This window comes from Pygocentrus nattereri, chromosome 21, assembly GCF_015220715.1.
Source record: "Pygocentrus nattereri isolate fPygNat1 chromosome 21, fPygNat1.pri, whole genome shotgun sequence".
Taxonomy (NCBI): Eukaryota; Metazoa; Chordata; class Actinopteri; order Characiformes; family Serrasalmidae; genus Pygocentrus; species Pygocentrus nattereri.
The window spans coordinates 9318050-9344419 of NC_051231.1; the positions used below are offsets into that span (position 1 = coordinate 9318050).

Sequence of the window (26370 nt, forward strand, 5' to 3'; positions counted from 1 at the left end):
GCAATGCGACCACTAACTCATCCTCCGTTACAGCTGTCACCAAGGGTTAACATACAAGAGCAGTATCTGAGTAGTCAGGGCAGAATAATTTCATAGGGACTTGACTCCTTCAAACTGACACATTTTTCAGCTCAGGGTGTCTAGAGAGCTTGGCACAAAAGCAGCAGTGTGCATAAAAGGCAAATTGCTCAGTAAAAAAAAAATGCGAAAAATGAAAAATGTGTCTGTTTCAGAGAAAATGTACTGTGTGAACCCCATCTCTCCCTCCTATATATATATATATATATATATGTAATGTAAAATGTTATAAAATGTTGTAATGAATGATTGACACTGGTTTCCTTGTGTAGAACACAAGAAGAGTTGAGCTCTCACATGGCACAGACTGCTCCTCATCATCTGGAACTGATCTATCAGCTTCTTATGCAGAGGCCGCATTTCAGGGTGCACCAGTTTCTCATGCACAGCCAGTCCTACACCCAGGATGTGAACCTAAAAGACAAGCCAACATACCATGGACTTATTGATCATATCCAAACACGGATAGTTGTTTAATTCATGGAGGTTTTGACTGAATGTGTTTTGCATTCACCTGGTCCTGCATGAGGTCCTTCAGCTGAGTGATCTTTTCAGTGTCCTCTGGATGGGTGCCAATGTACTCCTTATCAAAGAACGCCTGGACAGTGGATACAAGAGTGTGTAAACACACACACAGCTGATCAAATAGGACCAAACATTTAATTTGGACTGCACTCAGTTTTACATTTCATCCTACAATTGAATTTAAAACAGTGGTTAAACAGTGGCCGATTCTGAAGATTCTGAAGAGCTCTTACCTCCTGGTATCTTGCAATGCCCCCGTTGACAGCTGCATCAATGACCCCGTTGAGGCACATACTGAGCAGGTTGATGTTGCCATGCAGCTGCTTATGCTGGTACTGACTGATTAGAGTCCGCAGCTCCTGGTTCTTATTCTCCACCACTGAGATGGCATTCTCCAGAGGGCTAACTTCAATCTAGGTACATTGGGAATTTCACTTGTGCAGGTCCAAAAAAATACAACTGCATAAAATGATTGCATGTGGTATAATTTACAAGTTAAATCAAGCAACCCCCCCCCCTTAAAATGTGCAGTTATCACTGGTGAAAACAAAAAGAAAATGCTTAATTATTTGTCACTTGTAGCACACTGTAAAGTCTAGATTGTAAACTTTCAAGTGATATCACATTTGCAAGCAAATAAATATTTATTTGTCACTGTTTTCCAACGTCGAATACAGAATGTAAAGTGAATGTAAAACGCAATTCATTATATAACAAACTAATTTTGGGGGTCTCCAGGTCAAATTAATCAGGACCAACAGCTGGGTGTTTTTTTCCTAGGCCAGTTAAAAAAATCAATGGGAGAAAGAGTCCCATACAATCAGGTCCAAAAGTATTTGGACAGTGACATAGTTTTTGTTATTTTGCTTTTGTACATCACCGCAAAGTGTATACTTTCAGATTTAACCCAGGGTTTAACAAAAATAATGCATTAACAACCATTTATGAATTACAGCAACCTTTTACACAGTCTCTCCATTTTCACAGACTCAAAAGTAATCTAACAAACTAACATAATTATAAATTTAAGGATTATCTTTAATACTTGGATGCAAATTCTCTGCAGACAATGCCTGCTTGAATCTGGAACCCATAGATGTCACCAAACACTGAGTTTCCTCCTTTGAGGTGCTTTGCCAGGCCTTCACTGCACTTCAGCACTTCAAGTAGCTATTTGTTGTGGGTATTTCTGTCTTCTTTTTCGTCTTTAGTAAAAACATGCTCAACTGGGTTGAGATCAGGTGACTGACTCTGCCATTTAAGAGCATTCTATTTCTTTGCTTTGAGAAGCTCTGTTGTGGCTTTCGCGCTATGTGCTGTCTTATCAGTTTTGCAATCTGAGGAGAAAGTATAGCTCTATATGCTTCAAAATTCATCCTGCTACTTCCATCAGCAGTCACATAATCAATAAACACCACTGACCCAATTCCATTGGCTGCCATACATGCCCATGTCATAACACTACCTCCACTATGTTTGATAGATGATGTTGTATGCTTTGGATCATGAGCCCTTCCTTTCCTTCACCATACTCTTCTCGTCCCATCACTCTAGTACAAGTTAATATTGGTTTCATCCATCCATCCATTCTGAAAAATTCTGTTATTGTTCACTTTAGCTGTCTTCTGTGGTCTTCCAGGTGTTTTGGTGTTGCTGAGCTCGTCAGTGAACTCTTTCCGTTAAAGAATGTGCCAAATCGTTAATTTCCACTCCTATGTTTCCTGTCTCTTGTTTTGTTTTCTCAGCCTAACAACGGCCCCCTTCATTTGCATCGACACTTCTTTGGACCACATTTTAAGAGATTTTTTCAATGAACAGCTACCAAATGCATAGTCAACACTTGGAAAGAAACAGCGAGGGAACAGGCCACAACTGGCTCATCAGTCAAGTGTCCAATTACTTTTGAGCCTGTGAAAATGGAGGGACTATGTAAAAATGGCTGTGATTCCTACATGGTTAATACAATATTTTTCTTGAACCTGAATTAAAGTTAAAAGTCTACACTTCAATCACATCCTGATTGCTTCATTTCAAATTGTTTAAAATCCACTACAGTGGACTACTGTTTAAAACCCACACACAACATGCTACATACACTAAACATACTACTATATTTTATATTTACATTTATAAGCATTTATAATATTAATAATATATATAATATATATAATCTCTCCCGTTCTACTATCTCCATCTCATTTGCACACACATGCACACATCTGCACTTAAACACACATACTTGTATTTTTTATATCCATTTTTGTGTAGACTTCTTCTCTTTGTTGTTGTATATTCTGTTTTTTATTGCAGTGGAGAGTCATATTTCACTGTATGTTATACTGTTTATATATTGTGACCAAAAAAGCTTGATTTTATTTTTTTAATTGAGACCTCTGATGTAATTAATTACATATATTACATTTAAATACTACTGCAAAACAAAACAGAGGCCATGATGCAAAGATATGAAACACTAACCAGCTCTCTCTTCTCCACCTCAAACCATCGTGAGATGCCTGGCAGGGGGTGAGTAAGGGTGAGGGTGGTCCTCTCAATCCAAAGGCTCTGCAAAACATACACGCCAAAGATACAATCTCATTTTTTTGCACTGATATAGCCTATTTCCCCCTAAAATGGCTCATTTGCTGACCTTAAACTCATTTTCCTTGTCTTTGGGTCCCTTGTGAAAGGGCCGGTCGTAACGGAAGCGACGCACATTGTTGACCCGGTAAAAGCTTTTGATGCGGTCGGGAACGCGGTCCATCTGAAGCACGTCCACATTCTCCGGCACTGGAGTTACTGCGTAGATCTGCAAGTCTGAGTGGCCTTTTGTCAAGGAATTAATTGTATGCATTTTGAAGAAAGTTATGCTTTTAAGCTAATGCACATTAGTGTAATATACAGGATTAGTACATTTCCTTTTGTGTCTTTGCATAGGGACTGAAATAAATGTAAAACAACTAACTAGAAAAAACTGCATTAAATGTTTTACACTTCTTAAAATTGAAATAAAGCTTTCTTTCTCTCCCCAGACAAATCCCATATTCTCTTTATCACTGAAGGATACACTGAGCATCACACTGCAAAATTGCCTCATCTGGTTGATTGGGATGCTGCATGGCAATGGCTTGTGGGAATTCTCCCAGCATTCTCTGCTGAAAGGCTTCAAGCCTCTCATAGTCATGCCCCCGGCAAACAAACTCCTTATTCTTTGTGGAGAAGAAAATTATATATTTTATACTCAACATTAAGCAAAAATAATGCCCTTCAACTTTCTTAAGCCACTGAAAAGTCTTTGCCTACCCTTCTTGCATTAAAATTGGATTTAGATTCAACTCTACTTGCCTGTTAACTTAACCTTCAGCATCAGGGGGAAAATAACAGAACTTGCTCTGCCTCATCAGTCATGGTTATAAATATTAACTGAGTGAAAAAAAGATTACATGAACTTACCCTGAGGAAAAAGGGAAATTTCCGACCGTAAAAGCCCACCCTGAAGAACTCAGGCTCTAGTCTCTGCTGCTCCATAATGTTGTCATAGTAGGCTGCCTCCATTTTCTATAAAGATTAAAATATCTCAGCTTTGCCCACCTGAATTTTAAAATGTCAGTGTCTAATCCACAAATTGTTTCTCACAGATAACCACTAAAGTCATTATGGACAAATGTGAGACTGTTCATTCTAATTAAAATTACAGCCTGAGCAAAAATATGTTTGAGCTCTAGATTGGTTTAGGTATTTTAAACACACCTTGCTCATAGTAAAACTTCAGTTACTTTATGAGTTCACACTGCCTCATTCAAATGCGACTCACCCGTATCCAGCTGAGGCTTTGATAGTCATATAAGGATTCATATTGGAAGGCCAACTCTCGACATAAAGGAATACCAAATTCCCAGCACTGAGGACAAAGAATACCACAAGGTCTTATCACTACCATATGTATGTCTTTTACAGTCATATTTAGCATTATGTAACTACTAGTATTCCTTAATTTTGAAGTGTCATATCATTAGTTCATGCTTCATTTACTGAATATACAAGCACTGCAATTTCATACATCAGTTAAGCAGACATGTTGAAGAAATACATGAAGAAAATAATATTGTTTATACTCAACAATAAAGTAAGAGGCTGTTGAAGCTGTTTTTCCTTGAGTTCTAACTTTGCTTAACTCAAACCTGGATTTTTGACCTTGGGTGTATTTCTTATACCTGATATGGAACTGGTAGAATTATTATTACATGAACATACCAACTTATAACACTGAAAACATTAATGGGAAAGATCAGCCAAAATAACTGGCTCATTATAGATGATACTAGGAATGCTAGTAAGCATTTGACCATATTAGGTTCCAGTTAGTCACATTGTCTTCTTACTGACTACATCATTTTGGTTAAATGTCCCTTTAACTACCTTACCTAAATATAAAGCAGTGAAAAATCAAAAGTACACAATTTCCTCCTTACCTCAGATCTAGTTGATTCCCCTATACATGTCTGGTGTCTAAGGTTTGCTTCTGTAGTTTAGGAATCCTACCTTGCCCTTGTTGAAGTAGTGGATGACCTTCCGGCAAAGGCCCTCTTTGCGGTGCCATTCGCTCTGGGCTGGGTAGTGGAGAAACTCCCGGAGGGGTCTCTCCTCCCACTGTAGCAGCTCCCAGTAGAGGAGAAGAGTGAAGGCAGCCTCTGTGGAGTGGCATGACCAGTCAACCATGCTGACTCTGACTCTCAGAGTGGAGCTTCAAAGAAAGTGCTGTGCTTTGTGATATGAAAGCTTTTGAACCAGGCTTAAAATGTAATGGCTTGCTTCTCTAGCTACTCACTTTTACTTTTCTTGAACAAAGTGCCAAATTTAGCATAAGATACTGACTTAAGTTAAGCCAGGGCTTTTGAAGAGCTGATAAAGACAATTAACAGCCAATTACGATACCATTGTCACATAATACCTATATCAACTACAAAACTGCAGCTGTAGAGTCTTGATCAGGGATGCACAATGCTGGTCTTGGACGGCACAGTTTAGTGATTTACCTGCTCCAACACACCTGATTACACTTTTCATTGCCAGGTTAAGTTGGTGTGTTTGAGCAGGGAAACCTCCAAACTGTGCTGGACACCAGCCCTCCAGGATTGGGGTTGTGCACCCCTAGTCTAGATGGCTACCTGTTTTCTTTTTGTTTGTTTTTTTTAAATATAAATTTTATTGAGTTTTCATCAAAATATGAAAATGTGGAACACAGAAAATCACAATCTTTACATTAGAACCCTTAAATAAGTTATATTTTTCTTACCCAACTGATTGCTTTTCTCACCTGTGTAGTTCTCTGCCTGCAGGTGCATGTCACACAACTTGTGAATGTAGCGGATGTACATTTCCTCCTTATTGATCTCAGACTTATAGAAGTTCTATAAGGTGAAAATACAGTAAAAGTAAAAAAAACTGACTCAAAAACATTCAATTTGCTAATATGGAAAAAACTGGCATGGACCAGAGTAGTAAACAACTGAAATAATGTCAACTTCTCACTATTAGCTATTTACCAGCTTTTGCGCATGCACTAAAAATGAACTACTAAACTCACTAGCAAGTTCACTGTGCACCCAATCTTCTTGTTCTCCGTCTCATCTCCCTTCATACAGTCTCTGTCCACACAAAGCACACAGAAATATAAATATAAAAATGTAACATCTCAACACTGTTATAATAGAAAAAAAAAAACAATAACAGTATGTAAAAAGTGAACAACTTTCCTTTGCCTTTATTTGACACATTCTAACCTCAATTCCAACACAGAATTCATGTGAAGAACTGTATTCATAAGTTTGATATACAATTTGTCTAAAATAACTATTTGTATAAAAATGAACAGTATATATAAAAATATCACTTTAAAAAAATGAGACATGCACAATTTGTGCCGGAGGTAACTGAAAGAAAATGTTGAGAGTGAGCGCAAATGGTAAAAAGTAATGAAGAATGCTGGCACTGAAACTCCCACCTGTAGTCTAGCAACCTCTCCATCAGACGAGTAACAGAGGTGACAAAAGAGATGCCTGTCTCTCTCCATGTCTCCTGTTCAATCTTCTCCAAAAGACTAACACAAAACACCAAAAACAAACACTGTCAGTGTTCTCAAAGTGTTCCCTAGTCAAAAAAAGAATGGACCCTTAAGTCAGCAGTATACTTCAAACGAAAATGAAAAAAGGCCAAAAAATGCACAGTGCTGTGTGCGTTGGATGTTAAACAGAACTTTAAATTCATTAAATTGTCACGCTGTTTGTTCTGAGACCTCCCCCCGACTGAAATTTGTTCATATGTCACACTGTTTCCTGCGTCACTGCACTCTAGCAGTGATGAGTGTCAGAAAGACGTACATCAAGTTCTTTTTAAGTATATGTATAACAGTGTGTTTGGCAGTAATTCAATTTCGTTTAGTCCTGCTGTTGTGTGAAATATACTGCCAGCTTTACTGAAAAGAGAAGCTCAGATGACACAGATAGTAAGCAGGGTAATATTAGTTGGCAGGAGACTGAAGTGGTTAGCTTCATCTTACCTGGGATAGGGCCCAAATAGCTGAGTACTATTGTCCAGCAGCACAAAGCAAAGACAGTGGGGTTAGAGTGAAGCCAGATAGAAGTATTGTTAATGCTGAAAGTTAAAAAGAAGCAGAGATGTATGTTTGCCTCATCAGTTTTCTGCGGCTCTATTTTATGCATATAGATATATGTGAAAGTATTGCACTTCATAGGAAACTTCATAGGAAAACCTAAGAAAAACAGGGCTACAGCACCAAATGATTTCTTTGTAAAGCTTTTTATAAAAGCTACGTTTCATTTTTTAAACTAAAAGAGGTTACTGATATTAAAGCTAAGGTTAAGGCCTAGGGTTAGGCCTATTTTACATAGGTGCTTAAATTATACATCATACATATAGAACATACTGTCAGTGTCATGCAAAAAAACATTTTTTTTTTTAAATTTTAAAATATCATATGTACAGAAACTGTCAGTTTCAGAGATACAAGGTTATGTACCAACAGCGACAAAATGTATGACTCTGTACAAGGTGTTTACGTGTGTGTGTGTGTGCGTGTACATGTGTACATGTACGTGTGTAAACTCACAGCAAACCAAAGAGCTCTCTGTAGTTCTCATCTCCTTTGCCCTCAGAGACTAGACTATCCAGTTTATCTATAAGCTCTGCCTCCACCTGGAAATACAAAAAGGAATGAGTCTCACGTAGCCCATGGCAGAAATTATCTTACACTTGGGGAGAACCACTCACTAACTGAAATTAATTCAGTCTCCAGGACAATCCACAGAAGGTCAGAGGATAGTCTTCAATGTACATTCAACAAGGATATTATATATAGTTGCCATGCCAGTTGAGATACAGTTCTTACCTGCTTGAAGTTGCCATTCTTGCGTTGTTCCCAGTCCATCATGTCATGAAAAATGGGGATCATGATGTTCCTGACCTCACTCTGGGGCACTAGTGTTACCCCCAGGAATGGTCCGATCATGCCCGGGATAAAGTGAATCTTATTTTCACCTAGTGAAAAAAGAATTACACTGAAAACCAAAGCAGTCTCAATTAACATATTACTCCTCCTTAAGACCACAAAATTGAGGTTGTATCATGTAAGATAACGAATGATATTTATTCATGTGAATGACATAGGTTTGCAGCTTTTCATGTTTGATTTGATATATTAATACATTCTTCCAGATGTATTACCTTTTAGTAGGCTATTCAAAAATTGCAGGGCAAAATATGCACCAATTAACCCTGAAAAAATATAATCCAGAGCTGTTTTATGGTCAGTCTGGCATACTAGCCTGCAGAAACAGTCTTTTGAGACGGGATCATTTATGGAAGTGGAGTCATATGGCATCTTGGGACTGCTATATTTTCTTTTGTCTGTAGAGGTCAGTGTTGCTTTTCCAAAGAAAACTCCTTGAACGTGGGCTAACATGAACAGGGACAGCAAAAGCAGAAAACAGAAAAATACCAGAATGAGTGAGAAGCAGAATGAGAAGGAAAAACTCACCAAGGTTTTGCCACATGCTAAACAGCTCATAAGCCATCATGACTCTCATATCACCATATCTGCAAAACAAACAAGAACAATCACAGAAAATAAACAGAGATTGAACAAGTGGTAGTGATATGGTGACAAGCTGTAGAATGTTTGGAGATACAATGGTGGAATATCCCCCTCATCTTCTTCTATCCTCATGTTGAACTGGTCAATTAACCCATCCTTTCTCACAAAAGCATGCTCTTATAGTAACTGCTGTAAGACTGGGCAAGCTTTACAGCATGTTTGCAAAATTTCTTTGTACTTAATGGCACACAACTGATACACATGCATATGTCAAAGTCTCTGAATTATTCATATTAGGATTGCAATTTGTTGTTTTTATTTTGACTGATCAATTTTATGATGGAAACAATGTGAGAAATAATGTGAGGTAGGTGAGCACATTCGGTCTGTATTTGAATGATGCGGCTACACCGGTACTAAAATTTAGTTTCATAATTATACATCCATCCATCCATCCATTTTCTAAGTCGCTTCTCCGTCAGGGTCGTGGGGGGATGCTGGAGCCTATCCCAGCAGTCTTTGGGCGAAAGGAAGTATACACCCTGGACAGATCGCCAGTCCATCGCAGGGCATACAGACAGACACAGAGAGTCACTCACACACTCACACCTAGGGGCAATTTAGCATGTCCAATTGGCCTGACTGCATGTCTTTGGACTGAGGGAGGAAACCGGAGAACCCGGAGGAAACCCACGCAAGCACTCCACACAGAGAGGACCCTGGCCGCCCGGCCGGGGAATTGAACCCAGGCCCTCCTTGCTATGAGGCGACAGCGCGACCCACCATGCCACCGTGCCGCCCCACCATAATTATACATGATTGTGCTAAACAGCCAGTTGGCACTTTCATTCAATTTAGCACAAAATACGCAACAGATTTTTTGATTATGAATTTAAAATGCTAGTATGGCCTTAAAGAGCAAATGACATTTATGTTGTGATCATTACATATAGAAAGCACTGGAGATGTACTTCACATGCTCATTGAGCCCACAAAGTATAAATTAAAATGTAATATAATCACCAAATAATAATAATATTAAAAAAATCAACCACTTTTTCTGTAAAGAAATCGGAAAATAATTGGCTGTAAAAAATGTATTTTGGTGCACCTTGAATTCACATGCTATGCTAGCTACTCAAATGCTGAAGTAGATGAACTGTGTTGCTGGACAATGTAGTAGTTGTTTTAGATAATCAAAACTAGGCAGACTAGAAATGACAACAGTATGACCCACCACGCAGATAAAATAACATACTCTAAATGTAGAGTTCTGACAATAAGAGAGTTGTGAGCTACACTTTCTTATAAGGCTGTAATTGTTCTGTGTAGTGCCAGGGTTCTGTAAAGCTCATCCAACCTCAGACCAGAATGCATTTGAGAGTGAAGCACATGTAGGTCAATTGGTCATTTCTGGACAGTTATTTCATAATTTTGTTCACAAGTGAAAAAAGCAGTATGTATGGAAACTTTCAATAAATAAACTCTATGTACAGATGAAGGCTCATTTGGACCTGCACATTTTACACAGTGGTAATCCTGACATGTCAATTAATATTATTAATATTAATTATATATTATATATATATATATATATATATATATATATATATTATGGAAAAAGAATGGATATGATAGGATCAGTTAAAAAACAAAAACTTGCAAGTACAGCCGCTTCATTATCTATGCACTGTCTGATATCAAACTTTAGCTTCAGACTAATCTGTTTGACAAGCTTGCCACAAAAGCCAACGTTTAGAGCATGTGACTTGCAAATAAAGGCAGGCTATGACTGTTACAACATATTTTGGGCAAATTCATGAACTGGCATCACAAGTATACATACTTCTATTTATTTGATTTCTAGTCAGAACTATTAAAGCAACATTATGTAACAAATGTACGAAACGCCTAACTTTGGTGAAGCATGTACGAAAGGAAATATTTCTGAGGAGATTAGATAGAAGATAAGCCACCTGCATGAGGAAGTCAAAAGTCATAGGAAAATAAGTGAAAAACAGAAATTTACTGAACTGGAAAAAAAAAAAGGTACATGGAACTTGGTGGACCACCAAAACTATCCTCATCAGATAAACAGCACTTACAGCTTTCATTTTTTGAGAGGAAAAAAAATTAAGCTTCACTCTTGCTTCACTCTTACTGAGAAAAGGACTCTAAAACTGAACACTAAAACTGGACATCTGAGAAAAGGTTTTATGAAATGATGAATCTAAATTTGAATTTGTAACTGGGGCCATGAGAAGCAGGAAATTTAACCAATTTCTATGACTGAACTTGGAAAAATAGTCCTCAGATTTTTTTGAAAAACTAAAATCAAGTCTCTAAAAAAAGGAAGGAAAATGTTGGACACAATATTGAAATTATATTATAAATAGTTGCTGAGACTTTTGTGTAATTCTCTGTTGAATGTAACGCCACTTGAAAATGGTTAGTAATATAATTGCTGCTTTGACTGTAAGAGAAACATATGGAAAGGTGGTCTCTGACTTCTGCACAGTAATTAGTCAAGTTAATTCAGTAAGATTACTGAATTAATGACATACTGTATCTTCAGTCATAAGAAATCTGTTGTATAGCTACACTTTCAAAAACATTGTCACTACAGTAATTGCTGTGTGGTACTAGAGACATCAGCATATTTAAGTAAGTGTAAGACTCAGGAGGCAAAGAAAACTGCAAGTCTTAGGAAGCGCATGAGCAAGCGAAAGGGCACTCAGGCAAGAGTGTGTTTTGTTGTTTATGTGCAAGGCTAATCCAGGCTTTTGCGAGTTAAGATTAATTTGTATGTGTTTCGCTTCAGGAAGGCAAACATGATGAGCAAGAGGCCTCCTGCAAGGAACACACACAAACAAACATACACAAACACACACAAACACTCATTAAAGCAACTTCAGAAACTACTAATTAATCATGCATGTTAGACTTATAACCCATAAAACACATAAACATACTTAACAGGGAAGAAGCCTTTCAATTTCAAACACTTTAGTTCTGCCAGCGTCTAACCCACACAGACTCATATTCAGACAGTGTGAAGAACAGTTCTATTAATCACAAGCACATCCAGCAACACTTCAGATATATTCAGCAATCTGACTGCCTCTCAAACTAGGGCAAATGAATGCGCACTGTGCATAGTAATGTAGTTTTACAATGTATATGCAAGCCTAAGTAAGCATGTATGTCACATGCAGCATGTGAAAACTTATAAGCTGGCATTAATATAAATGTGTGCTTTTAAAGTATTGCTATGATACAAACTTGCTAGCAGGAGAGAAGTTCTGGTCACACATGCTGTGTCTAAGATTAGAAGGCTCAGTCGAAGAGTCTAGCTGAGCAGGATGAATCCCTGTATTTCTTTTCTTCTCGCGTACACCGACATACCCGGTTACAACCGATGGAACTGATTCAGCTTGTGATAAATGTAACCATTCATGCATCTATCAATGGCAGATCTTGAAAATCCGCCTTTTGGACACAGTAATTTCATTGTTTTTATCATTTTTAAATTATTTGCAATCATAAAAGTACCCCAACTGCCATCAGCAATTACAGGCGATTCCCTCTGCCCTTAAAGCAAAAACATGGTTAGTAGATTTGGGCTGCTATTTATAGTGCTAGACTTATTGAGCTGTGCAGGAAGGCAGCAAATATGGAGTGACATTTCATAGAGGTTTGAGAGCCAAGGGGCCACTTGAGTCATGGTGCAGAAGTTTTGAGGGGAGGAGCGCAAGCTTAGAAAGCACTCTCTAAAAAACACTAATCAGATCAGTCTAAGGCAAAATACTCTGTATGTGCGCAAAGAGTTTAGAGCCGTAAGCTGACAACACCATGTCTGACTTAAACAACGTTCTAAAACTATTCATTGATTTTAATGGATACATTCGACCTTCTGATTTAGACTTAATTTCAGGCTACTTACGAGACAGTTTGTAGAAGAACACAAAAGAAAAAGTTCGGTAATTTCATGTGTAAATCGGGGGGTGTAGCTACAAGCGGCCCGGTTCCTCTCACTTGGACGCCAGGCCCACCTGTTCAAAAGAAAATAGCCCTCCAATGCCAGTGAAAATGGTACAAAATTAAATTTGTATTGTGTTCTTATAATACAGGATGAACTCAAAGGAACTTCAGCTTAAATAAATAAATATGATCACCAAACCTCTGATTAAATCATCACCAATATTCACACCAACACCAACATTCGATTGTCAGTTTGAAAACAATAAAAGCATTGAACAATGCTTTATTTGCCCCAACTTGCTCCACTGTTTCTACAGATTATGAGAACTTAACTGAGTTGTATTAGTTCCCAGTGTAGGTTTCTACACAAGTAAACTAAGTAAGTAGTCAAGTTGACCATGGCAAATAAAACAAAGCAGGAAAAAATGAGTAAATAAGAATCTTCAACCATTTGTCCCAGACAATTTAAAATATCCCTCTTTTCCTCTTTGATTATGGTAACTACAACAAAATAGGCTAGCTGCTGGTTGTCAATCTCACTACAGCAATGTATCTGGGACATAATTCTTCCTAGCTGTCTGAAATGAAATTCTGGTGGGTGATTCATGAATGGATCATTTGTACTTTTCTCGTATATTACATATTATATCCCTACTTACTGTAGCTGTAGTCAAGCAAAGTATGAAGCATTTGTTGATATTTAGGACAAGACCAAAAGCTTACACACTATTAAACAGCTCTTCCATATAACAATGACTGATTACCGTCTAGTTTCATCAGTCATTTGGTCGCCAGTCTCACAGCTCGATCTCTCAATAATATTTTTAAATCACAGAAGGTCAATGAATGAAAGGGAATGAGAGATTGAGTCTTACTTGTCAAGAATCTTCTTTCTCTTGGCTGGCGTTAAGGTCTCAAGCTGTAGGCTGGGCTGATTTATGTATAGCACTGCCAGACTGAAGTACGAATTCCATACCTAGTATAGAGAAAGATTCACATCACAAGCAACTTAAAACAAATACGAAATCAGTTTCAGTGTCAGGTCCAACATCCCTTTTTAAATAAGCATAAAAACTGATTAAGTAGTTAGATAATCTGTGTCATTGTCACTGTAAGGTGTAGTGTACTCTTAAAAACTGTTTATAAGACCTGCTTCAACAATTCACCCTATCGTACCTAATGTATCATGTGTAATACAGGGAGACTATTGGTTTTCCACCAAAGAAATCTGCACTGTTCAAGTTTCTAAGTGAGTCTGGGCACAAATTCAGAATGCAGTTCAGACTACTAAGGGCCTATTATTGATTTATTCTTCAGAGTAACAATAAAAGCACTGCAGTGTGAGGCGTGGTCCTATTCATGCGTTTGCTAGCTGAAAATAATGGTGTGACAATAAAGATAATAATCTACACATTCTTGTTTATATCATGTTCTTTATATATCAACAACTCTTTTGAGAAATGAAAAGATTAGAAATAGATGCCTTTTTGCCTCAGCAATAAAAGGTTGATAAAAGCTTAGCATGTTATTTTTCAAATAAATCAAAAACATTACAATTGTTAAAAAATGTAGCCCACATACCTAGTCTTAAGCCTCTGTAGAGAGTTTTTTTCTCTCTGTTAGACAACCTTGCTAAATTATTCAGTTCATTTATCCTTTGCTGAGTGCTGCTCTTCCTGACTAGTGGAACCATCTGTCGTATCCAGGGCGGAAAGTTTCATTATGCCATGTATTAGAGAGGGCAGCATTTGCTGACCATCAGGACTCCCAAAACAGTCTGACACCACTGCTGAGTGCGTGTATCTGGTCAGGCACTGGTAATCCCTGGCTAGCCATATGATCTTCAAGCCCACCTACTAATCAAAGCCACACACCTTAAAGTCAAAGTCAGCGTCAGTGAAGTTCTTGTGCAGCGCAGGAGAAAGATACTGGGCTGTGGTCACAATGATGCTGCAAGAATCACGCAAGAGATAATGGGTTAAAACACAGCAGCCAGACATTAGTGTTAAACATGCAGCATCAAGACTGCTGTTTACACCTGGCACTAACATGCATCCAGTTTTGAACAGGTTAGAATGAGTCTCGGAGACGCCTAGTGAGCCAATAACTCAAACCACCTTTGGAAGTAGTTATGACCTATAATGTGAACGCTAAAGCATCCCGATGCATCCTCAGCAGCAGCGAAAGATCTTCATAGACAACTGTCTCAAGTCACAAAATCCAATCACATATCGTCACTAGAAACACACTCAAGACACATGAAAATGCCAGGTGTAAATGGCTATACATCTTGCCATCCTCTTACGATCAGATGGATATTAATACCAAGTGTGAACAGGGCCCCAGAAGCAAAGTAGAATGTTTCTCAATATCATTGAGGCCGAACAATTTTCATTACATGGTAATACAAGCACTCCTTTACATCCTCTTTTTACCATATAACAATAATATTTATGTAGAAAAGCCTTTAGAAAAGCAGTTTTGAAGAGCTCATCTGTAATTCCCGGAGTAGTCTATATAGAGCACATACATTTTTAGAGATATTCTGGACACTGTTCTCAACAAACGAATAAAAAAATCTCCACTTCTGGAAAAGCTACATGATACGAAAGCTCTCGCCAAGAAAGAGACAGTGTTTTTTTTTTCATCAGGCTTCTACAAAATCCTGTTTAATGCCATGATGCAAACTCCCAGTGGGGTAGGCAAGCACAGAATGCACAGAATGCTATTAGCCAGCGAAAGATGAGAAAAAGAAAGAATGCGGAGAAGACGGGATGGAAAAAAGTGGGAGGGGGGCGAGTGTCTCACTTGCTGGTCAGGAGCCGCATCACGTTCCAGTCTCTGGGGAAAATGCTGAGCTTCATCAGGTTGCGAAACACACAGAAAATCTTCAGCAGGAACTCCTGAAAGAAGACAGAGAGGGAGAAAGAAAGCAATAAACATGAATGATACAACAGGTTTAAGGATCTTGAACTGCGTATTCTTCATTATACTGCATGTAATAATAGAGTCATCAGCAAATTAGGTTCATTTGCAAGCAATGTCATTCTTTCTTATTAAGGCCAATGGTCAGCACAGAGTACTGTGGTTTGGCATTAGTCATTAACTTTGATGTAACACCAGTTTCACTTATTCTTGTCCTAATCTCTGTCCCATAAGAGATGCATAGGTAATAATATAATGAAGTATTTCAGCTTAGTATAAAAACTGACCTTCTACCAACTCCATAAGGATTTATGAAATATAACTATACTCAATTTTATTTACCAAACTGTAGAAAGTAAGAAGAAGAAGAAGAAGAAGAAAGTAAACAGACAAACAAAAAAAGGTAATGAGTTATGATATGAACTTTCTTAGTTGTTATAACACTGTATGTCCTTTATTGGTCCTGCTTTATTTGGATAGCCCCCAGTAGATTATCTATCGATGTTCATATTATCACTAAACTATTTGGTGAAACTGAGGGGTAGGATTAGTATCAGGTTTAGGAACAGGATTAGCTTTAAGTGTAGGGTTAAGTTTAAATTATGTTTAAGGCCAAGGTTAGGATTAGGGAAGGTGAAGGGGGAATGTAATGTATATTTAGTTGAACATAAGATGTTCTCTGCTCACTAAAACATCAACCTACTACAAGTCATCCTTAGGTTTAAATAGAAACAACACATACACTATATTGCCAAAAGTATTCGCTCATCTGCCATCATATGCATATTAACTTGAGTGACATCCTTCTTAATTCATAGGGTTTAATATGAGGCCGGCCCACCCGTTGCAGCTATAACAGCTTTAACTCTTCTGGGAAGGCTTTCCACAAGGTGAGTGTGTTTATGAGAATTTTAGACCATTCTTCCAGAAGCGCATTTGTGAGGTCAGACACTGATGTTGGATGAGAAGGCCTGACTCTCAGTCTCCACTTCCAAAGGTGTTCCATCAGGTTGAGGTCAGGACTCAGCCCAGTCAAGTTCTTCCACACCAAACTCGCTCATCCATGTCTTTTCATGTCATCCATGAAATTGTCCAAAATCTCTTGGTCTGCTGAAGCATTAAGAGTTCCTTTCACTGGAACTAAGGGGCTGAGCCCAACTCCTGAGAAACACCATAATCCCCCCTCCACCAAACTTGGCACAATGCAGTCAGACAAGTACCGTTCTTCTGGCAACCGTCAAACCCAGACTCCTCCATGGGACTGCCAGACAGAGAAGCGTAATTCATCATTTTCAGAGAACACATCCCCATTGCTTTAGAGTGTAGTGGCTGCACTTTACATCACTGCATTTGACACTTTGCATTGCATTTTGTGATGTACGGCTTGGATGCAGCTGCTCGAAAATGGAAACTCATTCCATGAAGCTCTTTACGCTGTTCATGAGCTAATCTGAAGGCCACATGAAGTGTGGAGGTCTGTAGTGATTGACTCTGCAGAAAGCTGGCAACCTCTGCACACTATGCAACTCAGCATCCGCTGACCCCGCGCTGTCATTTTGCATAGACGTGGCTGAGTTGCTGTCGTTTCCAATTGCTTCCACTTTCTTATAATATCAATGACAGTTGACTGTGGAATATTTAGTAGTGAGGAAATTTCACAACTGGACTTGTTTTTTTTTTTTTTCTGTGCACTGTAAAAAACTGTGAGAAGGTAAAAAAAAACACTTTGGTCCAATCCATTTCACCCCTTGCCCCTAAATCTTAGCCCTACCCCTCCATTTTGCGCGTTCACACCTAGAGGTAGGGTTGCGTGTTAGTTTTAGGGCTACACGGCCCTTCAAACAGAGATTTTTCAGAGGCGCTACAAATGAAGTGTTATGAGAACATTCCCAGAATGATATGCGAATCATGGGCAAGATGGCTGCCCACCGACCAAAGAGACACATAAATCTAAGTATTTTCTCTGTTAGAAAGCCATTGTATTGTAAGAGAACCATTGTAATAGCATTTTATGGTCATTTCCTTAAAACATTCATAAAAATCACTAGTAATATGCATATAATAGTAATATAGTCTCCGTCGCTACCAGGCAAAATTTCCTGTTCTACCTTAAATGGTGCAGCAGTTACGTTCTAGTAGATGAGGTTGCTGTACCATTTAAGGTGGAATGGGAAATCGATCATGAAGCTGGTGTTCAGAAAGCTAAGTTCAGCTTCTTATCACCAAAGAATTCTTATGGGCGATAATAAATAATTGTCATCCCCTCTTTGAAGGTATATGATGTCCTAAATGTACTTAAGCAGTGAGGAGCTGAAGTTTATCCTCCCCTGCTGTCACTGCAGGCTGGCAGGGTGGCCTACAGAGCAACGCTAGTAGCTGTTGAAGTGATGTAGTTTTTTGTTTGTTTGTGCTCTTTATTCTGTGACCCATTTGACTGAATGAATGAGTTGTGAATGAATCGAGAGCGCCCGTGCTTTTCAGTCTCCTACAGATAAAAGGCAAATGTCAGTGCGATATACCATTATTGCTATAGTACAGAGACAAAGCAGGAAAACTCAGGTTCAAGGGGGAGGGTTACACTCGAAAACAAGGGGTATGGGTAAAAAGAAGAAATGGGATTGGGCCTTAATATCAGCAAACATAGGGTGTGTTTAATTTACTAAACAAAAGGTCATTTTCTGCTGATTTCATGCTAATGACCAGGTCTTTTATTGGTCGCTGGAGGGGGGACGGGAGTGTGGATAGCCTGTGCTGGTGTTTCTAAATGCTGCAGATGGTAGATGCAATGACAAGTTATGTATTTGTCTCTTTCAGAAAAGTCAACATTTTTAAGCTTTAAGCCAATCACCTTCAGTAGTAAGTTAAAACAAATGGATTTTGAACTTGCAGACGATTTGTCATATGAAGCTTGGCAATTAGCCCCACCTTTAACTCCTCTTTGCTCTGAAAGTTGTCCAGCAGATGCTGAAAGTGTATATCTGTCATTTGTCGCAGGAGGGACAGGAGGCAGGACACATACTCCCCCTGCAAATCAGAAAGCACACAAATTGTTGTGAGCACATCAGTCTGCTCCAATAGGCTTCAAATGACCAACTAGTAAACACAGAAAAGGTAAAGGGAAGGGTAGACATTATAAGGTCATGGGAGGGATGGTAAGAATATTAACACATAGGGAACTAATCATGAAATAATACTTTCAGTCAAATGCGAAACTCATGCAATTAAAAGACTATTGAAACAAAACCCTCAGAGACAAAAAACAATACTTATTATTAATTATTCTTGCTTTTTCACTGATTTTATTGTTTGTTAGAACAAAACATAACCACTTCTAAATGTAAACATCAGAAGAACAAGCATGTTGAGACAGTGAGTGAGAGTGTGTCAGAAACACATAATAATGACACTGTCAGTGTCAGTGACTGCGTATTATGAGAAACAGACACAATGTAATGCAAACAGAGAAATAACTATTGGAGATGTCGAGAAAAACTGAAGGATGACTGAGAGCAGGGCAGAAAGACAGTGTATGCACAAAAAGTGAGAGAAAAAAACCAAAATGAATCAAGTGGCAAACTGAGAAAGAGACAGTGTAAAGACTTTTGGATAATTAGCAGTGACAGGTGATAGTGTTGGGTATGAGTGGACGGAGGAAGGAGGGGAGAAGTAGAAGAACCAGATTTGTTAGTTACTAACAGTGATCTCGGCCGTGCACTGTGGGCAGCGCTGGCCTCTTACCGCCTCCTGAGACTGGGACTTGCTCATGATGGTCAGCAGTGTTTGCAGCAGAACGTCCAGTAAACTCTCCACCACCATTTCCACCTCCTCCTGTACTGAGGTCTCCTAGAGAGAAGACCCAGCAAGAAACACACAAATGCACATACTGTAGTCAGGAAATAACAAATATGCCAAACTTCATTTTGTCAGTAACTGGAATATTGTTGTTGTCACAAAAATGCTACCCAACAGTTTTTAATAAACTGATGGCACAGACATTTTTGGGTACTGGGAGCTTAAAAAGAACGGTAAAGACCTTGGAATTTTCTGACGATTCAGCTAAAATAGAGAAAAAAACTGTTTGGGGAAAACTGTCTGCAAAAACAGCAGCAGCTTTTTCCATAACAGCAAAAATGTATAAATATTAAAAAGCCTGTATATTAAAGGGAAACAAGGCAAGAAATGTCCTTGATCACATCAACAGTCACAAGCTTGCTGATTTGAGAGAGAATGTGGCCAAAGTTCCCATAAATTGCGTACATATGTGTGACCTGTGTGTTTTACCAGTGAGCTGGTTTTGATGATGGAGAAGATACTGCTCAGGATGCCTGAGCAGATGAGCAGCTCTTTCTGTTGCCGCAGGTGAAGATGGATATGGTGTAGAACCACAGGCAGAAGAATCCTCCTCGACTCTGAACCCAAAACAACAATATAGACCCCAAAATAAATCAAAAAGAAATATTTGATGATAATTTCAAAACATTTTAATAGATATACTATATTTCATAGTTAGATTTTGTAAGACTGAACTGTATTAGGGCTGCACAAGTGGCCAAAGAGATATGAAGTTACTGAATATTGCAAAGATGAGGTGACATTATATACAATGACAAAGTTTGCATCCCCTTGGTTTCCTAGTATGGTTGCATGCAATTTGAGAAACCTAAGTATTGCTTAGTTATTTAGTAGCTAAACATGTTCAACATCCTGATCAACATACAGACTAAAGCAAAACAACTGAAGCAAAAATTAAAGTCCCTGCTAGCACGACGCTGCCATCTCTACTCAAAGTTTTTAAATGATGAAAGGGAATGTTGGAAGGGAAACTAAACATAATGAAAGTCTTTGCCTTGGATGACCAACCACTCTCTTTTGTGAAAGACATTGGATTTCGCAGGCACATAGTGTGGCCTAAAAACATACTGTTGGCTCCAAATGAAAGTATATTTTATTAATAATTATACATAGAAAGGCTAAGTGGTTAGTACGAAAGAGGATTCAGTTCTGTGTATTAATCTGTGGCTGAGTTATGAAACCAAGAAGACTAAGTAAATGGAAACAAAATGTGTGCCTCAGTTTAAGAGTTAACAATGACACAGATGTTAGGTCATGCATATGTAGCTCTCTGTTTCTTTTAGTTAAACTGTCACCTACAATGTGAAAGATTTTACTGTAGTGCTCTGTGCACATGATGTAATTTCAGCTGTTCTGTTACTGCAGGCTTTTGTAATGTGTTTAACATGGAAGCTCATATTGTGATGACGAATCATGCAGTTCTACTGCTCCTGTATTTACACACACAATACCAAAAGGACCTCCAACACTGTGATAAAAAATGCCAACTGAAGTCATACCTGGAAAAGAGAACAACCTGCTATCTACAGTCCGAGCAATGGACTGCAGCTTCACCACATCCATTGACTGGCCTATGTGGACAGTACTGGGCATGCTCCCCAAGGTTCCTCTCACAAACTCAGCCACCTCCTGCACTGTGAACATCTGCAGGAGCTCATCAAAGATGGCTGGGAAGGAATTGAGCAGGGCTGCCTAGAGAGAACAAAAAGTGAAAGAGAAAGAAAGCTGTCAACTGTGCTTTGCCTTTTAGGCTTGAGTGCCATACTCCATTCTGGATCGCTCCAGATTTAGAAGAACTAACGGACCAAAGACTGGAACTAGCATCAACCACAGAGCAACAGGCAGCATTTTAAATTTTAGTATTTTAGCATTTACATTTTAAAATTTTATTTATGTCAAATGCATTTGGCAAAGTAATGGGCATGTTTTAGAACACTTTGTTTTCAGCCCAGGAATACACCAGTTTGGTGAATATGGTGTCCACGCTGCAAGATCAATTATCAAACACCTAGCCAGCTGAAACCCATTGCAATTAATATCATTTGACTATGTCAAAAGATCACTATTGCTGCCCTTCTTACTTCTGAAGAATCTGCTTCCCAACTAGCCCGACAGACCTCTGGAACGATCCATTCCCGGTAGCAGAGTGTTTAAGTGGGAAGCCACACAGCTTGTGAGTGGGTGGAAAAACCAGGATGTGAGATGACTGTGAGGATTCTGACATCTTACACACAGCAAATCAAAACAGAAATACAAATCAACACGCATATCATTTTCTGATAGGGTCTGAGGGACAGGGATGGTTGCTGGTATTGGTCAATCGGTTGTTTGCTGGGCTTGTCGTTGAGTTCGGTGACAGGGTTGTGTGATGATTCAGGAGATGCTGAATGACAGTGGCACCTTGGTTTAAGGGCAGAGTCCGTTGCGTTACTGGGGCAACACATTGATGCACAAGTACTTACTGACAGAGGGGAAGGCCGTGGAGCATTACAGCTCAACGGCTGCACACAGCTGGCCTGGCTGGTGGAGGCTTGTCCAAGATTAGGTTGTGGGCCCTGGAGTGTTCAACGAGGGGGTAAAGGAGCCAGGGTAGGAACAGGAGGTCATAGTCAAAGGTACAAAAGAAGGGCCAAATCAAGAAAAATTGCTAAGAAGCATATCACACAGTATGTTCATGGAAAAACAAAAGATATTCTGTGTATTAAAAAGGGATGTATTTCCATGGAAATAATCATGAAAGCTACCATGTAGAAACAAAAGAAAAAAAGACCTTGAAGTCTGTGACTAAGTTACTCGTCTCTTGTGGACTATTTATATTGTTGAGAAAACAAGCAGTACAATATGGAAAGCACAGGAAACAATGTGCTAACAGTAAACAAAACTGATATGAAATTCTCTAAAAACTGTATGAAATTCATTCATCAAGGTGTCATCAGCCTTTAATATTTTTCATGTTCTTATGCTAATGAAGTAACACTTCAGGTACACTCTTCATATGAACTATAGTTATATACTGTATAAGGCAGTCAAACATGCCTTAGGTTGAATCAAAAGATCTTAACCTAACTATTTCATTATCTTTCCTCTAAGACTGATCCACGAACTCTTTGGTGCCAACATCCATCCATCCATCCATCCATCCATCCAAGCCGCTTCTCCGTCAGGGTCGTGGTGGTGCCAACATAATGAAAATAATTTATAGCAGATTTTACAAGTGTGAAGTCCCAATCTCTACAATCCAGCCACCCTTCTGGTTATTATTTCACCAGGATAGTATCCCTTCAGGATATTATTTACAACCAGCAAATAGGAACAAACAAACAAGTTCTGTTATTCAGATCAGCCTCACTATAAGTGAAGCAGACTAAAAGGGACTTCCCTGAAATAGGGTTGTCTAAACTCCTTAGATAAATGTCTTCTTAAGGGTATAGCAAGGCAGACACATCAATCTGTCAGTAGCCTAAACAAACTTGGCCCTGCAGGAAACAGCCTTGATCCTGGGTCAACAGCAGCTTCACTGAGCAGTAACTCCTGGCTGCTAAACCTCATACTTCCTGAATACATCAGACAACCTTATTTGTACTATTTTCATTTCTAAGAAATCACTGAACATGCTAGAGTTCCAGGTAGACTGACAAAACTGTGCATCAAGATAAATTTACAGAGCCTGATTCAATGTTTTTACCTTCCTTTTTGAAAAGGTGCATAACCAGTCAGTTTCTGGTCAGTATATGAAATTGAAGAAAATTCCTTATCTGGGCTGTAAATCTAATACTAGCATCACTGATGTTTGTAAAGCATATACTACCATTATGTCAGTCCTGCACATTTCAGTTATTTCACACATTCAATATTTCTGAGACCAGCGGAGGTTCTGAATTCTGTTTTGATTTCTGAACAAAAAAAATGTAGCAGATTAAATTGCTTGTTTTTAATTGTACATGTCTTAAAGGAAATAGGTCTGGCAGTTTAAAAGGTTTAAGAACGAATCAGCAGTTTGAATCCTTGAGTTCTTTTCTTCCTTTGCCCTGATACCTGATATTAGTAGACTTTAAAAATATATAATTCAGTAAAACCATGGGCAATTTTCTAAAGCTTACTTCATCAGTGATCACTCAATTCTACTCAATTTCATTGAGAGATGGATGGACAGGCAAAGCGGTGTGGGCAGAGCAGCAGCTGGAAGCATCAAGTTAGCCTGACTCAGAGAAATCCTAGGATGAGCACACACCCGAAAGAAAAATGTAATATTGACTCATTCGGATTTTAATATTCAAATCCAAATATAGAGGCAATTATTTTTATTTCCTATTTTCTTTTTTTTTGTATTCTTATTTTTGTGTTTAAATAGTAGCACAGTCTGTGCTAGATGAGTGCTAGGTGTGCCAGCATTGCAGTCACAATGCTACATGAGACACATGAGCAATTTTCTGTCTGCTGAATGAGAAGCTGTGCAGGGAGGTAGAGTTCTGATCTGTCATACGCAAGAGACCAGAGGAGCAGGGGGGTTGTTGCTTGCTGCATGAAAAGGCCTTCATAGATAGCTCTGTTGCCACTCTATGAATTGAGAAGATAACACTTAAGAGGTTCCTGATCCTTTTGACACAAGATCCCTAATCCTTATTTTTGTTCCAGATGCCAACACATCACGGCAACACAGAACAGGGAAATTGTGACCACAGATCACTTTTGAGATATCTAACCTGAGTGAAGATGAGAGTCTCTGAGCTGCGGCTGTCCAAGCTCAGTACAAAACGGATGGACTGGAAAAGCTCCTGGATACTTGTCCGAAACTGGTCCTCTTCCATGCCACAGGTGGCCCGAGAGTACAGGATCCTTGACTGCACAATGAACTTGAACAGGTATTCCAGTGCCTGTAATGTTGTACAGCAAGTATATAGGTTTATAGGCAAAATCAATGTGTAATGCACATTAAAACATCCCAGCTATAGTATCTTTCTTGCACTAAATCAAAAAAGCCAATAGGCATATTAGCAGGTTGTAGAGGCCCTCTAAGGACAGGAGTGACTATGCTGGCACACTTTGTTAAAAGTGTGAGTCCTATGAAATATTCATATTGGTCGTCTCTAAACTGAATCATAGCTTGACCAGGGCTGATGAAAATTTCATGCAGCTCATCCGCTACGCAGTTTCTGTCTCATGACTGCCAGGATGGGCAGGGAATATTTGTTGTACTATTTGTTGCCTTTTATTTGTATTACAATGGGTCATATCTGATGAGTAGGGAATGTACAACAAACTTTTACCCAAGCTAACAGGTCACATTTAGAAGTGCATTATGAAAATTCCTTGACCAGTTCTGAGCCAAAAAGTACAAGGCAGCTGAATGAATAATTCTTTTAAATTCTGGAGATGGGCTGGGTGATTAAAAGAGATCTTACCCTCATTGCTTCCTGAATGTGGTCTTGTCGGACAACCTCTGCTGAACGGTCCATGTACCATTTCAGACAACGAATCAGTTCTCTGCAAGCATAATGCATGCACATCTTTAGGCCAGCAATCAGTTGAATGCTGATGAGGCACTGGCCAGTTCCTCTGTTTTGCAGATTAAACAAAGTCTCTGAATTTGAAGTTAATCAAAGATGATTTGTTCTTGAGAGAGTAACTTGCCCCAGAAATTTTTTATAAGATTTTTGTTCATCAAGTGCAAACAGGCTTACTTGTAGGCGAGTGCTCCAGCAAAGTGTTTCTGAATGTAAGTGTCCATCACTGGGCGGAAATGGTAGTACTTGCTGTCTCGGAGCAGGTTGATGATAAATACCTGGTCAGCGAAACAAAACAGGGCTCTGGAGGTTAGTCATCAAATGCAGACTGAAGACACATCTCTTTAAACAGCACTTAAGTGAGCACTGAGTTAAGTATTCATTGTAATGTATTGTACGGCACTTACTGAAATGTATTGTGTTGCATGGCATTGTGTTTCTTTTTTCTAGGTATCAACATGGAGCTCAGGACTGGCTTTCTCTCTAACCTGTTGCAACTAGCAAAGATGCTTTCTCTAAATAGACAAAGCATTTTTTGTAAGTTGCTCTGGATAAGAGCCTCTGCCAAATGCTGTACATGTAAATGGATAGACTAGAGATCAAGTAGAGAAGCAACAGTGCACTTGTAATATCTTCTTACCTCATCTCTGACCGGCATTATTTAAATGGCATTATATTTATAAAAATGCACTGAATTGATAATTCAGCTCACACTGCAATTCTTCGAAGCTCAACACCTGCTTTTTAAACTCCCTTTTTATTATGAAGTTGATAAAACATTTGTCTGTAATTTTACCTTACACAGAAAGTCTGACTATATTTTACATATGAACCAAAACAACCTCTAAATAGTCCCATATTCTGAACAGTTAAATATAGCTGGTAGATTCAAATAACCCAAATTTCTTAAGAAACATGACAAACATGTTTAAGAAGGTAACAGCCAAAATTCCTTGCCTCTTTGTGCTGAGGTCTCAAAAGCTAAAGACTCCCCAGGGATGGCAAGTATGGGCAGCTGTGAACTAATAATGGCTGGCTTTCTGCCAGCTGAGACTTACTATTTTTCATCTCCCTCTCTCACACACACATACACAATGTATTATGGAAAGAGACGAGTAATACAAAGGGAGGGGTGCAACTAATGATGACTTCCACAACTGATTCACTGAGGAAAGAGTACACTTTGCAACACATGGGTATGTTTACATGCATGTAATAAACTTACCATAATCAGATTTCTAAAGTTATCTGACAGCATACTCCGATTTCTTAGATCAGAGTAAGGTTCAGAAATCCATTAAACAGATATGGATGGATCGGATTTCTCAGTGCATGTATGCTCTTACTCTGATTTCTTTCATTTTTCTCAGTCTGTGCAAGCGCGAAAACGGA

At 38.8% G+C, this 26370-nt stretch overlaps 1 protein-coding gene across 14 annotated transcripts in view; it reads right to left on the minus strand.

Annotated features, from left to right (window-relative positions):
- dock3 (dedicator of cytokinesis 3) overlaps positions 1-26370 on the minus strand; it is a 210653-nt gene that overhangs the window by 12412 nt on the left and 171871 nt on the right. For 7 of the 14 annotated variants that reach the window (XM_017713326.2, XM_037532169.1, XM_017713323.2 and 4 more), the window contains 27 exons: positions 25156-25256; positions 24877-24958; positions 24178-24348; positions 21937-22029; positions 20974-21166; positions 19904-20031; positions 19319-19465; positions 18548-18646; positions 15506-15600; positions 14572-14647; positions 13573-13673; positions 8660-8718; positions 8012-8160; positions 7733-7818; positions 7163-7189; positions 6608-6703; positions 6191-6251; positions 5921-6014; positions 5146-5294; positions 4418-4504; positions 4057-4161; positions 3671-3812; positions 3254-3420; positions 3082-3168; positions 837-1016; positions 593-676; positions 376-492 (listed from right to left, as the gene is read on the minus strand). In XM_017713326.2, coding sequence (XP_017568815.1) covers positions 376-492; positions 593-676; positions 837-1016; positions 3082-3168; positions 3254-3420; positions 3671-3812; positions 4057-4161; positions 4418-4504; positions 5146-5294; positions 5921-6014; positions 6191-6251; positions 6608-6703; positions 7163-7189; positions 7733-7818; positions 8012-8160; positions 8660-8718; positions 13573-13673; positions 14572-14647; positions 15506-15600; positions 18548-18646; positions 19319-19465; positions 19904-20031; positions 20974-21166; positions 21937-22029; positions 24178-24348; positions 24877-24958; positions 25156-25256 — 2976 coding nt within the window. The remainder of the gene's footprint in view (positions 1-375; positions 493-592; positions 677-836; positions 1017-3081; positions 3169-3253; positions 3421-3670; positions 3813-4056; positions 4162-4417; positions 4505-5145; positions 5295-5920; positions 6015-6190; positions 6252-6607; positions 6704-7162; positions 7190-7732; positions 7819-8011; positions 8161-8659; positions 8719-13572; positions 13674-14571; positions 14648-15505; positions 15601-18547; positions 18647-19318; positions 19466-19903; positions 20032-20973; positions 21167-21936; positions 22030-24177; positions 24349-24876; positions 24959-25155; positions 25257-26370) is intronic. The other 7 variants (XM_017713329.2, XM_017713327.2, XM_017713328.2 and 4 more) reach the window with 4 other exon arrangements.